The following is a 17,182-nucleotide window of genomic DNA, read 5'->3' as shown; positions in this document are numbered from 1 at the left end:
GTCGGCAACGTACAAAAAAAAAAAAAAAAAACCCTCCCCAGATAGGATGAGAGAAGTTTGCTCGAGGGAGGTCTTTGCTTTATATATATATATATATATATATATAAAATCACTTTTAAAGACTATAACAGCATTATTGTATTTCTTGGGTTGGGGTTGTAAACACACTCCTGATGGGAATGCAAGGAACACCCGTAAAAATCACTACATCAGTACAAATACTTTATTACTTTGCATTTAAGTGTTAATTCAAAGACAGACACTGCAGCCAGTCGGAGAGCAAATTGGGTCAACAAAGCTTGGAAGCTGTGGAGCGAACCACACGAATAAAAGCTGCAAAGGGGGATGGCGACATCTAGTGGCACCGACAATTAAACACCCCCCGCCCTCCCTCAACACCGTAATAAATAGCACAGTATCGTCGTAGTTGTAAACATTATTTTGCGCTCTAAATCTCTTCCCACGACTAATTTTTTTTATCGTGCGGAATGTAAACAGAATTGATGTTGCAATTGAATTGATAAAATATTTCTGTATTACAGTATGAGGATATCCAGCCACTGTTGTACTGTACAATGCAGTCGCTCATAGCAGTAAAAGGTGACAGCAAGGAGAAAGTCTCATTTTTGGAGCATGATTGCATCCGACGTAGATTTTACATCAATCTGTTTTTTTTTTTTTGTTTTTTTGTTTTTTGGTAAACGTGACAGTCACAGCAACGTTGATCGTTTATGCAAACAATAATTTCAAAGAATAAATACGCTCCTACTCTAGAGTTTGGTCTTTTGTATACCAGTCAACACAGAATAAGCAGTTTATTGCAGCTTGCGTACGTTCAACACTTGGCACCTGGCTTAGCAACTGTAAACATTTCAGACATTCAGCGTTCGGAAGAACATAAATTGTGTTGGGGACAGCACAATAAATAATAGCGCGCACACACACACACACACGCAAGACCATCATTTAACAATTACGTTTGCAATATTTGACAGTTTGGGCAGTGAAGCGGGGGAGCGAGTGACGGTCACTGGGCCGCTCGAAGGACGGCTAACGGGGGAGTCGCCGTCCGCCGCTTCGGGCACAGAATCTTAGCGAAGGCCCGGCGGAAACTGCTGTGACACAGTGGGTAGAGGAAAGGGTTAATGGCAGAGTTGAGCCACAGGAGCCAGAAGGTGACCTCATACCAATGATGCGGGATGCATCGCCCTCTGCAGGCGGCGCGGATGATCATCAGTAGGGTGTACGGTGCCCAGCAGATGGCAAACACGCACACAATGATGGCCAACGACTTAGCAATTTTCTTATCTCTGGACAGACGGTTAGGCTGCGCCGTCCTGCTGCTCGCCGGATCGACTTTACCCAAATTGGGAGAGGAGGCGGGGGAGCGGAGAGAGCCCTTCGCGGCCAGTTTCCCCCTGGTCTGGGGGGGACCGTCCCCTTGAGTCGACGCCGGTTCGTTCGGCTGAAGGTTGAGCCGGGCCTCCCTGCAGCGGAGCCTCCGCCGGCGTATGTTCAGATAAATGCTGAGGTTGAAGAAAGCCACCGAGATGAAAGGGGAGAAGAACTCCAGCATGGAGGCGCACAGGAGGAAGTACCAGGAGTGATAGAATTCGGCGAAACACTCGTCCTTCGGCACCCGACTTCGCCCCACCGCCAGCTCCCAGAAAATGATGGCCGGGCTGTACAGGACAAAGGCCAGAACCCACACGGCGGTCATCTTGATGATGGCCGGATGAGCTTTGCTCTGGCTGGCCCGGTAGCTCACCTGCGAACAGGAGCAGAAATCACACCGTCCGTCCATTTGTCGCTGCTGGGTTTTCATTTAATATTTTCACATTTAAAAAAAAAAAAAAAAAATGTGGGCACTGCTGCTTATGAGAAGCACTTCATTTGCACCAGTGACTGCAACCAAGTCAGCCAGCCACGAGGGGGCGAACATAAGTTTAAAGGCAGGGGTGCAAAATGCATTGAGCACAGGGAATTTTTACCTTACACCCCCCCCCCCCCAAAAAAAAAAGGCATACACTCATAATTACAAATGTTACAGTACTTACACAGCCCATCAATGTGTTTTATAATGACAGCGTTCACGACCGCTGCTTTAGTTAGCAACACAGTCTGGGCAACGTAGAGCATAGACGACCTAGACATGCTGCTGATGTTTACTTTCAATATTAAAGGAGAAAGTTAAAAAAGAAATGCTGTTGTTTTAAGATGCAATGACTGTCGCAGTATGTAAATAATCGAGAAAAAAAAAGTGGTTAAACTGGACGAGATTTTCTCTTTTCCCAGTGGGAAAAGGTCTGGTCTGAAGCTAAAGTAGAAAGTGCAGGATGAGATGGTGTGTCATTTTCAAATTCCACCTCGACACAGCCTGATCCAGGATTAAAGCACAGACAATACAGTGCACGAAAAGCTAATTCTGTACTTTAAATATAGGAGGCAACATAACACGCCCGTCGTCGGTAGCTCACGAGAGGCTGGCCGTTTGAAAAGTAGATCTTGGGGTAAAAAAAAGTCTGGGTACCCCTGGTTAATGGCTTCATAAAGCGGTGGCACTTTGGTCCATGGCCAACTTCAAGATAAAAGCTGAAAATATCATCGATGAAATGTAAACTTTATTTCCCTGCAGGGTGACGTATTTCGGTACGAAAAGCTACATTTTATTGTATTCTTCAATACAACAGCAGTCCAATGTCTTACTTTAAGGGACTGAAAAAGTACTTTTCATGTACAGTATGACCTCGGAATTCAAACGACTGAGGAGTCGTACGAATCTGAGTTCGACCATAGAAATATCAAATCAAATATGGTCCTGAGTTTGACCCGTTTCTCGGAGTTTAACTTGTGTTCGGGCGGGAAGCCGAGTTAAGCCGAGCGATGCCAAACGCGCACAAGGGCGGTTCCCTATGTGGGGGGGGATTCAAAGGTTGAACAAATCCAACTTGAAACACTTCACGAGAACGAATTGTGTTGGAAATCTGAGGTTCTGCTGTACTTTGAATAAAATTCACACAAGTAAAAGAATCGTAAAATGGTTGAAATGTGAATTCATCGCCACCTCTTAACAGAGTCCATCATTTGTGTTCATCTGTCGCTTAGCAACAGGTAAGTGTAGCGAACGCTTGCCAGCGTGCTGACCTCCGTCCAAACCTCTAAACGGGAATCGGCATCTGCATTTGACTCCATCTTTGAGTTTCAAAGATGCACTTTGTCGTGTCACTGCTGAAGACCTTTTGTCTGTCAGCGCTCACAGAGACGGGGTTGGGGGGGGCTTTCAAACGAAGGCTGATCGGGCCGCCGGCGGCCCGCTTCTTCCGGCGATTGATCTCCTCACGTCGGGAGGACGACCTCGATGATCAAAGCTGGCTAATTAAAGAAGACCCTCAAGCTCGCTCTCTTTCTGGTGTTGTTTGTATTCATCGCTCTGATGTAAAGTGTTTGCCCGTGAAAGGAAAGAGAACGCCGCCTTTGTCTCCGGCGCCAGGCTTCGGCCCATTTTGGCGCGGAACCAGCGAGGCGCTTCATGCGCACGGACAAGTAAAAAAAAGCATCAGCGGGCAAATGGGAAAACGTTTGAAGCGGAGTCCACACACGCCGGCCAATTTTTTGGTACCGCCTTCAGTCGTGGCAGTGCCGTGAAAATTCGACGGAGATCTCGGTGAAGGTTTACGTTTATTTTCGTCCGTGATCCATTATCAACTGCGAGAAGTCAAAGTTATCTGTGGGTGTGTGGGTTGTTATCGATCTGCTCGGAAAACGGTCAAAGCGTCAACCATAAATGTTAAACCTGTTGAATCTTTACAATCACAAATATTGAGGTGCACACTAAACACAGATGAGCTTCAGACTCGGTAATTGTAACGTCAACGTAGTTACAAGAAGCTAATGCTTAGCCCGGTGTGACGGTCTGAGCGCTCCCCCCCCCCCACGCCCCGTGCTGAAAAGTCTCCTTGTGATGAATGCGTATGCGTTACTAACAGGGGAACTCTGGGTACGCTGCAGACTCTTACTGGGAAATCCCCCGGTCTCATAGTTCCCCTTCTTCTACATAGAGGGAGCTAATATACGTCATATCCTAACCTTTGAAAAAAAAAAAAAAAGTTAAGATATTCACGCATATGTACGTTTGCTGTGTTCATCTTTCTGAGACGTCCATAGCGGACATGAACACTTGTTGTCAAACGGGGCGTGTTGTAGCGCGGACGGGGATGTTTCAGACTGGCCGGAAGTCTACAAAATATGCGCGTTAATCACAAGGAGACTTTCCAGCACCGGCAGTGCTCAGACCGTCACACTGGCACGGTGGGCTCAGCTGGTAAGTGTTGGCCTCACGGTTCTGAGGTCCCGGGTTCAATACCGCCGCCTGCGTGGAGTTTTCATGTTCTCTCCGTGCCTACGTGGGTTTTCTCCAGGCATTCTGGTTTCCTCCTACATCCTAAGAACATGCAACAATAATTGGACACCGTAAATTGCCAAACGGTGTGATCGTGAGTGCTGCTGTTTGTCTCCATGTGACCTGCGATTGGCTGGCAACAAGTCAAGGGTGTTCCCCGCCTCCTGCCCGTTGACAGCTGATATAGAATCCAGCGCTCCCTGTGAACCCTTGTGAGGATAAGTGGCTAAGAAAATAGATAATACCGAGCCCAGCTTCTTGATTTTCTTTTTGTCCAACTACTCGTCCTTTAATTTTTCCACTGTGGGACCACAGTGCCTCTCTCAGGTCAATCTTGGTACTACAGTAGACACCGACCCGAATTGGGGGAGGAGTCTCATGATTGTGGGTGGAGATTGTAATCAATGCCAAATTGGTGTGCATGTATTTTAGCATTATGTACTTTTTCTGTGTTTTCTTTTGCAAAGCCAGTTGTTTTTCATCAGAGTCTCATTAGGGGGGTGGAACGGAACCGAGCCGGGTCAGCCGTGCTTAACCTGGGCAGATGGGCACATTTGGGAAAATGAGGCGGCGGTGGTGTCAGCGCCCCCGCCGCTGCCCTGGCACGCTGACCGGTCCAAAATGAAGCCAGGGACTGTACGCACTTGCCCATGAGCGCCACGTAAACGTGCTGAAACCTTTCAGACCGAACACATTCTGTTCAGATTTGTGCGAAATTTAAAACAAATGTTCCGGTAAGAAATGAGTGACGTCGTGGAGGAATCGTTGGGGACTAAAATTGGGATTCGCATCATCAAATCAGAATTTTCAGGCTGGAATCAGACCAAATCTCAGAACATGATCTCCATCCGTTTTCTTAGACGCTTATCCTCACAAGGGTTGCGGGAGTAGTGCTACCTGTCAACGAGCAGGAGGCGGGGTACACCCTGGACTGGTTGCCAGCCAATCACAGGGCACTTGATATTACTTGCTTTATCCTGATAAGAGCTGCAACTGCTGCCAGGACATATTTACTTCAAAAAATACAAAATATTTCACAATTTTGTTGTTGCCAACTCCATTTTGACTTGCAGTATGTTTTCCCACATGTGCGCAGCTGTATTTAATTCTTACGGTCCTGCTGGGCCACAAATGCAAACCGCGACAACTTTCATGCGTAAGACGGCGTTGATAGCCGAGCAGCTAACCGAAGCCGGATGGGAGGTGACCGCGGTAGAAGGAATCCAAGAAAGTTGAGCAGGAGCCAACAATCCATGGCAGATGGCGAGATGTCGCCGGGTGGAAAGGAGGCGGCTGGTCCCACGCAGTGAGGATTAGCGGCACCGACGGGGGCAAAACCACCCTGGGGTGGGGCTTCCTCAGCACATTTTGGTCATTTTTATTTTGCTTTTGGCAACAAGTCATGCAGCGACAACAATGGCGACCGTGTAAGCGAGTCCGCATAAACGACCCGATTATGTATTCAATTATGCCGCGAAATCGATCGAGAAGGTGGCAGCGTATGTGGTAAGCGGATCCTTATTGGAGTGGTCAGTACGTCATCGCAGCATGTGACGAAAACGGACCAATCGCGAGAGATGATCTCTGCGCAGTGACTTTTTTTTTGGGACGTTTGTGCGACAAGCTACGCGGAGGTCGCGTGATGCAATGCGCCCGTTGGCGACCGCCCGAGTATAAAGCGGCCTTCAGCTTTTTTATGTCCCCAGCTCTTTGCTGAAAAAGTTGCATTTTTCTTTTTGAAACGCCCTCAAGTACCACAACGTGCTGCCAAAGCCTTGTCTGAATGCCAGTTGGTGTCAAGGAAGTATGTTGAAGTGACACTGTCTCTCTTTTGGTGGCATCGTGTACGGCGACTTTTCGGGCAAGATTTTCCTGAAAGCGTTGGGCAAATTCCAAATGTTACGCATTTGAATTATCCATCCGTCCTTTTTTTTCTCGCTTATCCTCACAAGGGCCGCGGGGAGAGCTGGACCCTATCTCAGGTGTCAACGTGCACCCTGAACGGGTCGCCAGCCAGTCGCAGGTTACATCGAGACAGACAACAGTCACAATCACACCTACGGGCAATTTAGAGTGTACAATTAATGGTGCATGTTTTTGGGATGTGGGAGGAAACCGGAGCGCCCACCCGGAGAAAACCCACGCAGGTGCGGGGGAGGATCCGGGATTGAACCCGGGACCTCAGAACTGTGAGGCCAACGCTTTACCGGCTTCCCGCATTCGAATTATACATTTCCTTTATTTTTATTATTATTAATCACGGCTAACACAAATGTGAAGTACTCTTTAAGGCACTTATTATTATTATTATTTTTTTTTTTTTTAGCAAGGCAACCGGCACGGACCACAGGAAGGCGGCGCTGCGCTCACCGCTCTGGTGACGGACAGGAAGCGGTCGTAGCTGATGAGGACGATGCTGAAGACGGACGCGGAGCACAGCAGGTAGTCCGTGACCAGCCACAGCTTGCACAGCCCCCTGCCCAGCGTCCAGCGGCCACGCAGGATGTAAGGGATGTACACGGGGATGCAGAACGCTCCTGGATAGAACGGAACAGAATCAAATGAATGAAGGAATCCCTGAGGGATTCTTGGTCTGGACCCGACGACCGACGCTTACGCTTATGTGAGCAGAGTACGAACATTATAACGCAACGCATTCAGTTTGACTGCAAAAGTTTTGTTCAAATATGCTTCCCGACAAAATCAGATGCAGCAATAAGAGCGGAAAACACCATTTTGAAAGATTAGAACCAAGTTAATACAAATAAACCGACCATGACGGCACGCACACTTCAAAGTCCGACCATTTTCTGTACGTACAAATAGAAATTCGACCCCAAAATCACTGTACAAAAACATTTTGGATTTATTTTTTCATTTTTTTTCCTCAATGAGGTGCCACTTCTGGGGGGTGGTGGTGGGGGGGGGGGGGGACAACAACAACAAAAGTTATCAAATTTCAGGGTCTCCAATTTGGAACAGTACAAGATTACCGTTGCGTGTTGACTTTTCTGTCTACGGCAGGCGGACGTACCGACAAGAAAATCCGATATCGCCAGATTGAGGAAGTAATAATTGCATTGCCTCCTCAAACTCTTGTCCACTTTGAAGGCGAACATGACCAGCGCGTTGCCCAGAACCGTCACGACCACCAAAGTCAGCATCATCAGCATGAGAACGGCGAAGACCGGTCCCGAAAACGCCGGGTCGTTGCGCACTCTGGCCGGGCCGTCGTCGGCGTGACGCCCGCTGGAGTTGGGCTGGGTGTGCTGCTCCATGGGGGCGCTCCTGCCTCACAACTGACGGTCGGGCGCATGCGACGGGGGCGCTGCTGCTGCTGCTGCTGCTGCTGCTGCCGCCGTCCCACGGTCGAACATCCTCGACTGGCGAGCCGAAGTTGTTCTCTTTGCGTCGCGGCAGACGGTCCGGTCCGGTCCGGTCCGCTTTGCTCCCAGCGGTCGCTCCTTTGCCACGGGATGACTCAGCGAGGGAGCGTCAACAAAGTGGCGTCACGCTCATCACCGACTATTTGAATTATTCCGCACTGTCCACGCACGATCGCTTTTCGGGACAATCGCAGATGTGGAAATGTATTTTTTTTTTTTTTTTGGTCATTTGATGTGTATTTTCGACATCTGGTTTATTCACTTAAAGCCAATTTTACATGGATTCAGAGAAGAAATTTGCGGGGGAACCCTAGTGGCTAATTGAGTTATAATAAACTGTTTTGTTTTTTTTTCGTGGCCATAATAATACAGTAGTTACTGTCAGTAAGCTGACGACTATATCTTTTCGTTCACATTCATGCTATCGGTGAAAATATTTTTTTAAATAATAGATTCAGTCACTGATGGTGGAGTGGTACATATCCCTGCCCGCGTGGGATCGATTCCCGCTCAGCGGTGGTGTCGATATCTGCCCTGCGACTAACTGTGCGACCAGTTCGGGGTGTCGTCGGCTTTTCGCCCGAAGCTAGCTGGGATAAGCTCCAGCTTTCCTGCAACCCTTGTGAGGAGAAGCGGCTTGGACAATGACATGACATTCATTGTTCTACATGTACAAAAATAACTTTTGAACGCACGTCCAACTGGTTCAGTATTTTACACAGAAAAAAAGAAAGAAATGGCAGAATTCAGGACAGATCTTTGATGCATGAATGGACCAAAAAAAAAAAAAAACATTTGTTGATTGAATTAAAACTGGTAATTTCATAGTTCTCTCCATGGTGTCCATTGCGATGGACGTTGCCCCTGAGATGAACGTCGGAGTCATCAGGAAGTTGCGACACAGCGAGAGGCTGGAAGAGTTACAGAAAGGCTAAAAAAAAAAAAAATGGAGGTCCTTGGAAATTTGTCTGCATCGAGCACTTGCTGTGAATTTGACCGTTCAGAAACGAGACCAACTTCCATAAATATATGGACGGTATATTCTGTACACGAACATTATATGAGAATCTGAGTGTTTTGCATTTGGATTTTCCTCTTGGCATCTTTTCCTTCATTTCCTTCTTTCACCTTTAGCTCCCGTTCTGCCTTTGTTGGGCTTTTTTGTTCCTTCCTGTCATGGGCACGGCCGTGGGCGACACTTCCTGTGAGGAGCGTGGCCAGGCCGCTGCCCTGGGCGGTGCCACCTCTGACAGCCGTCACAGCCGTGTTGCATTCGGGACCCGAATTGACCAAGTACTTAAGTGGTGAATGTGTCACCGGCATCGGCCAGTCGGTTGCGCATGCTTCACTGCGTTCTGGGATTCTAAGATAGCGTAAGTTAGTGTAGAGCAATCCTTTTGTCACAGCGAGTCTGTGGCCTTTTAGCTTGACCACGTCTTGTCATGTTTCTTATTTTGCCTCACAGTCATCGGACCTCGTGTCACGTTTTTGGACCTTTCCTCTAACCTCGTGTTTTTGTGCCTCTGCCTTTCTGGGCTGCTCAGCTGTGTACGACTTCTTCATGAAATAAAACTATTCTTAAGATCATGCCCTTGCCTCGGAGTCCTGCGTTTGGGTCCGGCCCCGTGCCTTTCCTTTCTGATCTTTTCCTTGCCTTTTGCCCTTCAAACCTGCTTTTTTTCCTGACATTTTTTTTCCTTTCCTTCCTTCCCTCCTCCTCACACCATCCTCAGACACTTCTTTCTGTCTTTAAATCTTTTTATTCATTCATCCTTACAGCTTTACTCCTACCACTTCGACCTGTTTGTTTTCCTCTCCTACTATATTGCTTCCACCTCAGACCTTTTTTTTTTATTCCCTTTCCTTCTTGAACTCTGTCTGCCTTCCTGCCTTCCTTCCTTTAGTCTTTTCATTTCACATCTTTTCTTTCTTTGCCTAAAAACAACGACTTTTCCGACTTCTGTTTGTGACGAGATCGGCCTCGTTGCAGCCACGTGGCACGGCAGACTCCAGCATTAGCGAGGCCGCAGTGAAATAATGTCTTTTACTCTTTCCAGAGTCCCACATTAACCTTTATTCCGACGATCAGGCTAATTATCTGCGATCGGCGGGCCGCGCACCTACGGCTGTCGTGGCGACGCCATGGAAACCCGAGTTAATAACGGATATCGCCAGAGTGAATTAGTTATGCACCTGGCTCCACGAACGGAGATTTCGCGAGAGCAAAGCAAATTATTAGCCGGGTTTTGCGCGGCGAGATAGGGGCACGCAATTTCCCTCGCCGCGAATCGGCCGAGACGACGCGGCCATCGAGCCGTGTGTGATCCGCCTTTTCCCCGCTGAAAACCGTTCACAAAGACTTCATACCGAGCTCCCAGATGGCCCGCACAATTCAATCGCGATTCCTTCCTCTGAACGCGGACACGTACACACACACGCGGGCAGCATAATAACCAGAATATGCACGACGTGACCACGGGAGCAAGCTGGAGTCCAAAACAATTGTCGATAACGTAAGATAAGCTATATTAGTTCCACAATAGGGGGATTTGTAACTGTTAGATGATTCCAGCATCATCTGCGGTTTAAAAATGAGAAATTTCATTTTGGAAGGCATCACACGAGTCCCACGTTTTGAATGTTTCTCTGCAGGAGGCTTTGGCTGCCTTATTTGCATTTTGACTCTCTCCGATTCCCCCAGCTGAGGTCCAAAAGAAATGAAAAACACTACAGACCCTGAAGGAGCCCCGCAAGAATTACTGTTATTTTCGCCCAAATAAGACACGCCGACATTGTGGCGCGGGGGGGGCGCCGCGACAAGAAAAACGCGCCTGTCGCTTTACAGCGTAGATGATTGTTTGCGCGTTTTATTCACAATGAACATTGAGCAAACAAAATTCAGGCCGGCGTGTATACTTTTTCACGGGGACGACAATGCGTCCATTTTCTATGCCAGTTGTTTGCGGCACGGTGAATCACTTGGTAAAGCGTTGGCCTCGCAGTTCTGAGGTCTCGGGTTCGATCTTGGCTCAGCCCGTGTGGAGTTTGCATGTTCTCCGGCGTGCCTGTCTGGGTTTTTCTCCAGGCACTCCGGTTTCCTCCCACACCCCAAAAACATGCAACATTAGGTAGAGAACTCGAGTGGGGCTATTTGTCTCGATGTCCCCTGTGATTGGCTGCCAACCAGTTCAGGGTGTACCCCGCCTCCTGCCCATTGACAACGAGGATAGGCTCCAGCATTCCCGCGACACTTGTGAGGATAAACAGCTAAGAAAATGGATGGATGGATGGATGGACTTTAGTGAGTTATAAATTAAATCAATGTATTCCTGGCTAATCATCTGCATGTTATAAAGCGTTTACTAGCTAACCTCACACGTTCTTTACCAAACTTCAGAAAGAGGAGCCTGAAGACACAAAGCGAAGAAATATACGTTTGGAACTTCAAGACAATGTCCAAGAAAGGTCAAAACTTTAGAAAGAAGAACGAGAGCTGAAGTCTGGAATCGAAGATTGGACAGCAGACCGCGGAACCTGTCTTCGTGCTCGTAAAAAAGGTCATTTATATGCATCGCTGCATTTCATCCTTTGTCCATTTGTAGCTTTTCCAGTCTTTCGTGATTGAGTCTTGCTGAGTGAAGATGATTCACCTTTTCGTCGTCTTCCAATTTGGGGGTGGTCAGTAGCGGGTCGGTTTTTGTTGTTCGGTTGGCGAAACCGGCATCCCGCCTACGAATCCATGTTCTCACATTTTGTTGCACGCCAGCCAATTCTCGCTACACGTCCCGTTGAATGCGTTGACCTTTGAAGGGGGAAATGCCAGGATGTTGTTATGTACAGAAGGCGGGTGATGGCTTTTCGAGTTCGACACGGTGCACCTCTTTGAAACCTGCCAGAATTTGGGTGCTCTTCTCTTCAAAGGGAGCCTGCATTGTTCTTGAGATGCAAATGAAACACTGATTCTGGACCTGATCTTTCAATCCAGTTCCTCCATCACACTTCGTTTTGGTTGCCTGTGAGCTGGAGCCCACAACTTCTTCTTCTTCTGTTCCTTTCGGTTTGTCCCATTTGGTGTTGCCACAGCGTGTCATCTCAGATGAACGCATGTTTTTTTTTTGGGCACAGTTTTACGCCGAATACCCTTCCTGACGCAAGCCCTCTGCATTTTAGCCGGGGAGAGAAGCTTACAGGACCTGGTATTCCCAGCCGATCTTGGAGCCCGCAACTATTGCCAGTTTTAAGTCCTGCCTTTTACTGCGACGTAGGAGGAAACCGGATAAAACCCACGCAAGCACGGGAGGGGGCAAGATTCAAACTCAGGGCCTCCCGACTGTCTGGCAGATGTGCTCTCCGCTGCGGCAGCCTTGGGGAAGAAAACAAAATCATGCTCGTAACACCTGAAACACAAAACCTTTCTTATCTGGAAAATATTTTGCCCTTTCTTCTTAATTTGCTCCATGTACAAACAGAGAAAACCAAAGAGAGGTCTTCTATTAGTATCAGTGGCTCGGCCACGCCCCTGCCAATTAGGTTAATGGCAGCTAATACAACGCGATGTCCTCAATAAGAATCGGTATTGATCCTAAAGATCTGCGTTAGTGTTGGATTTATTATTTTATCATTTCTTTATATCACCCTTGCCCGAATCATTCTCTTTGCGAGACCCAGCGACACCTTGACGGGTGATGCGCCCCCTTTGCACCACAAACATGCTGTAAATCAGAAACCTTCTGATCTCTCGCAGGTTTCTTCGGACAACGCCGCGGCTTCCAAGAAATGTCTACTTTAGTATTCGGCTTTGTGCTGGCATTGCCATCTGTTCCTCCATTTATTTTGTAATCTTGTGACCCTTTGTTTTGGGGAAACTAATAAAAAAAGAGGGAGACCGGTAAGGCTGACTCAGAACAGGTGTTGGAGTTGCGGCTGGTCAGCCAAACCCGTGTCTCCCCGGGCCCTTCGTTTGCACATTTCGTCCAGCCGTTTGGTCTAAAACGAACATTTAGTGAGACATGGAGTATACCACTCGTTCGAAGATGGAAGAAAGACGCTCGGAGGTGGCAGAAAACCATCCCGTCGTGGAAAATAAGCCATCCTCATCTGCCCGTCACCAATTATGATTGACACTCACAACGCAAATAAAACATAGTGAGCGTGCAATTAGGCTCAATGCGTGTGACGTGACTTCATAGCTCCCGATGGACACGCGGAGCCTTTAAAAATAGATCAATCAAGAAAGCAAATAGTCAAGCGGGGTTTGGGAAAGAAGCGAGTCATTTGAATATGAAGGACACTCCGCAACACGGCTGCCGTGTTGTCGATTACGCCGAGCCTGCTGCGGCATTCGATTATTTGGCCGCTCGAGTGTTTGCATCCGGATGTTGCTCACGAGTATAATAGGGTGCTTAACCAGCCCAAATGACGGCTGCAATTAAGCGCTGCCCAAATGCGTCGGCGTCGAGCGCTCGACGCGTTTCCTTGTTCCGTGTTTCAGGGATCTTGACATTTGGTGAATGCTAATGAGGCTCGGTGGAGAAGCTGGCAAAGCGTCGGCCTCACAGTTCTGAGGACCCGGGTCCGATCCAGGCGCCGCCTGTGTGGAGTTTGCGTGTCCTCCCCGTTCCTGCGTGGCTTTTCTTCGGGCACTCCGGTTTCCTCCCACCTCCCAAAAATATTATAAATTGCCCCTAGGTGTGATTGTGAGTGCGGATGTTTTGTCTCGATGTGCCCTGCGATTGGCTGGCAACCAGTTCAAGGGGTAGGCTGCAGCACTCGCGTGACCCTTGTGAGGATAAGCGGCGAAGATAATGGATGGATGGACATTTGGTGAATGCTAATGAAGTCAAATGTTCACAGTGATATGCGAAATTACATGTCAAAACAGTCTTATGATATAACGTCATGGTACGTTGTGAAGGGGCAGAAGGGCCACAAAAAACCTCAACAGTTGTACCTATTTTTATTTTATTTTATTTTTTTTTTTTTTTTGAAAATAATGTGATCTCATTTTGAGCCATGTAAATAATGTCACCTGTGTGAGGGCTTCCTGCCGTGAAGGTTGACGGCGGTTCACGCGCAAACTCGGAAGACTTCGGCTGCGCCGTTTCCCGCCGCTGGCATTTAGCCGGCTTAAGACGTGCCGCGGGTGTGCCCGCCCGGGCCTTGACGTGAGGCCCGTTCAATTTTTCACGAATCCGTCAACCGCCGCACTCCGCCCCTCGTTTCCTCACGGCGATGAGCGAGCTTTCGCAAGAACAACAACATTATTGATCGCGAGCGTTTAATTAGAGAAGATGAATGCCAGGGAAACGCGTTGCCTTCCGATATGAATCACGTCGGTGTTTTATCCAGATTGCTATTCGGGACCGCAGACCGTGTGAACCCGCTTACCTCTCAATAATGTGATCTAAATGTTGAAAATTATTCTGGAACTTTAGCACATAGCTTCACTTTAATTGTGGAGTTATTGAATTTTGGTGAACTCGTCCAAAGAGAGTTGATGAAGCTAATTGAAAACAATCGCGTAAGTTTTCTCTAATCGACGTTGATGCTGCTGCCTGTTGCTCACAGCAGCATCAACGTCTATTTACCGTCTGAGCACGTGAAGTATTTTCTGATTCCGTGAGATTCGGCAAGTCCCGAGCATCCTTGATTTCGAACGTGACGGACGACTCCCGACGCGATAGCGGGACTGCACACTTATCAAACTCGGCGCGCCGTCAAAATGCATCACGGAGATGAAGGCGTCCAAAAAAAATGTGTTGGAGCCTGCCGGGATCCAACGGAGAAGTTTGACAGCCCGAAAACTGATTTTCGGACCCATCGAACTTTCCTCCGGGGGTCATTTGCATTCGTGAGTCGTCGTCCGACCGTTTTCTTCTCTCTCCCTGTCTCGCGGTCTCTCGGGCTCCCTTGTCCGTCGCTAAATGTCCCCGCGGGGGATTCTATCGGCCGGTTCCTTTCGAAGCGTGGCGCGGTGTCGCTTTGCCTCCATTATCTTGTCTTTTGCCGGGGATTACGCACTCGCCGTCCGGCCCCTTTGCTCAAGAAGTGAAACGGCTTACGATAATTGCCATGCTAATTAGCAGCAACCCGTCCAGTGAGCTGCTCCCCCGCATTTCCCAGACCTGATTTGACGCATATGCATGGATCAAAGTCCGCAACGGGTCTTCAAGGACCCTGACGTGCATGTTTGGAACGTGCGAGGAGATCCCCGATGGATACTTTTCACGTGACGTCATGAGTCACATGGCTTTTGTTTACGACGCCCACTGGACGGCAAAACTACAATACAACTCGCGTTTTTTTAGTGATCTTTTTTTGAATATCGGCTTGCTTATAAGCGTCTTACGGCCTTTTCATCGTGTGGCTTATGGTTGTAAGAAGAGACAAAAAAAAAAGGGGGGTTTGACACTTCAGGCATTGCTTACCTTTTGCAGATGAAGACTATTTTACTTTTATTGCACTTCCATTATTTGCTTAAATATGACCTTATACATTTAATCAACGGATAAAGTGTTGCCTGTTTGCTAATCAGACAAGGATGTGTCGTGGAGCCGGTGGTTGTCCTCCATCTTTGTACGCAGAAAACCGGCTGGCGCCACACTCCTCTCCCAGGCGTTGCCGTGGACACGAACGACACCAGACAAGGAGCGGAAAGTTACCATCCCGGCCCGGGATCTGACTGCGGGGGGGGGGGGGGGGGGGGGGCAGCCACTTCTACCATGGACCGATACATATAAAAACCTCGTGTTACCGGGCAGCTTTTGTCTTCTTCTTTGGCTATCCTGCCAGAAGACACACGTCTCGTGTGCGGCAGATACCTAGATATGACCCGGACGTCTGTACTGCACATTCTTTTGGAATAAATCCATTTGCTGGTAACTTTTTCTGATCATTGGTCATATCTTCCTCGACTCGTGAACACGCGTAGGGTCCAAACTCGCAAATCCCTACACTGGGCATTCAGCTAATTTACTGTGGTTTATCCTCCACTTGTTACATATTTTTACGGAGGTCTTTGGGCTGTCAATATGCCTACTAACACCCGCAGAGAAATTTTGTTTTCTATGTTTGCGGTGGATAACGTGAACCTCGTGGCTGTCGCTAGCCATAGCCTTGAGCTGCACTTTTGCTAACCCGTGGGAGCGGGCTATACTCGTGAGCGCCGACCCCTCGCTGAGTAACTTTCCGCACACACTCAGTGCGTTGGTAGCGAAAAAGTATGCGGTCTCTGACCATTTTCTCACTGTTTGTGTAGTTACAGTCTTCAACCAACAGCTTGAGTTCTGTCACAAAGTGCTCACATGACTCACAGTTAGCTTGCGCCTTCTCGTGAAATCGATATCCAGCAAATGTGTTCTTTTTTTCTTTGGGAGTGAGGCAATCGGAGAATTTTTCGTAATGAGTTTTTAGCAAGTTATCTTCGTCTCCGGTCAGTGTCCAGTATCTCCTCCTTTGTCCCCGATCCACAGCAGGAGGAACTGCACTTTTCGTCTTCAGCTCTGTGAACACGAGTTCGACGTCTTGCTTGAATCTCCGCCACACATCTGGTAAATTGGATGAGTCCCAGTCCATCCTGGGGCTTGGAACATCGAACGCCTCCATCGTGGTCTTTCGTCGTCGTCTTCGTTCAACCCCCCCCCCCCCCGTGAGTCCACAGTTATACTACCGTCACTCTGACACCATGTTATGATCTTGCTGTCGAGTTATTGAATAACGTAGATGTGAGTCCAACTGTACTTTTTAACGTGGGTGATATTTATTTCGCTGCCCCTGCCGCCAACCTCTCTAGCTCGCTTCTTTATCGTCCTGTCTCGTCGCGCCCTACTAACGTCGACACAATCACAATCACGACCTCACTTGCTCAATCTAATAATAACGAGACGATACTCGCTCTCGTTATTCCTCACTCCAGCACAAGTGCCTCAATCGCCTCTGGTTACAGCGTTGGTCTGTCAAAGGACTTTCAAGATAAAAGATCAAACCGTGGGCAAAACATTACAGTACACACTCATCGCTTCCGAGCCGCGATATGTCGCCACGATCTTTCCGTCCAAAATGGCGTCGTCAACAAAAAAAAAACACGTGGGTCGGCGTGACGTCAATGAAAAGTATCTATACTTGGGAAAACCTGCCCGAGCACAGGGAGGACATACAAGTGCCACTCAGAATGGGCTCAGCCTGGATTTCAAACCCCAAACTCAGAACCTTCCGGTGGCTGTGCTAGCCACTTGTTCGCCGCGCGGCCTAACATGAAGCCAATCGTTCGTTGATGTTTTCCAGAAAGGGCAGCGGAAGACGGAGCGGACCAAAGGAAGAACATAAAAGGCTGCGAAAATGATTACGACGAGATCAGATGAAAAGATTGGCTTCCCTGTAAAAAAAAAGCCATTAGTCT

At 48.2% G+C, this 17,182-nt stretch overlaps 1 protein-coding gene and 1 long non-coding RNA gene across 2 annotated transcripts in view; one reads left to right on the top strand and one right to left on the bottom strand.

The window, feature by feature from the left end:
• LOC133510540 (uncharacterized) overlaps positions 1–16,425 on the top strand; it is a 28,814-nt gene extending 12,389 nt beyond the window's left edge. The window contains exons 3-4 of the long non-coding RNA XR_009797636.1: positions 6,726–7,022; positions 16,257–16,425. This is a non-coding gene — a long non-coding RNA (uncharacterized LOC133510540). The remainder of the gene's footprint in view (positions 1–6,725; positions 7,023–16,256) is intronic.
• Positions 112–15,463, bottom strand: LOC133510539 (histamine H3 receptor). The gene is made up of 3 exons (XM_061838576.1): positions 7,434–15,463; positions 6,770–6,936; positions 112–1,768 (listed from the first exon to the last, which is right to left on the bottom strand). Exons 1-3 carry the CDS (start codon positions 7,675–7,677, stop codon positions 1,028–1,030), a joined length of 1,152 nt encoding a protein of 383 aa, XP_061694560.1. The 5' UTR covers positions 7,678–15,463; the 3' UTR covers positions 112–1,027.
• Positions 16,426–17,182: the final 757 nt, after the last annotated feature.

Source organism: Syngnathoides biaculeatus, chromosome 13, assembly GCF_019802595.1.
Source record: "Syngnathoides biaculeatus isolate LvHL_M chromosome 13, ASM1980259v1, whole genome shotgun sequence".
Lineage (NCBI taxonomy): Eukaryota > Metazoa > Chordata > Actinopteri > Syngnathiformes > Syngnathidae > Syngnathoides > Syngnathoides biaculeatus.
The sequence above is the reverse complement of the archived record's forward strand: the minus strand, read 5'-3'. Positions and strand labels throughout refer to the sequence as shown.

What these genes read in the sequence shown, in the direction of transcription:
- LOC133510539 (XM_061838576.1), bottom strand. Translation starts at nt 7,677, where the DNA reads ATGGAGCAGCACACCCAGCCCAACTCCAGCGGGCGTCACGCCGACGAC. An exon ending in GATATCGGATTTTCTTGTCG is followed by an intron (nt 6,937 to 7,433) that starts GTACGTCCGCCT and finishes CGTTCTATCCAG; the next exon opens with GAGCGTTCTGCATCCCCGTG. An exon ending in TCCTGTCCGTCACCAGAGCG is followed by an intron (nt 1,769 to 6,769) that starts GTGAGCGCAGCG and finishes TCCTGTTCGCAG; the next exon opens with GTGAGCTACCGGGCCAGCCA.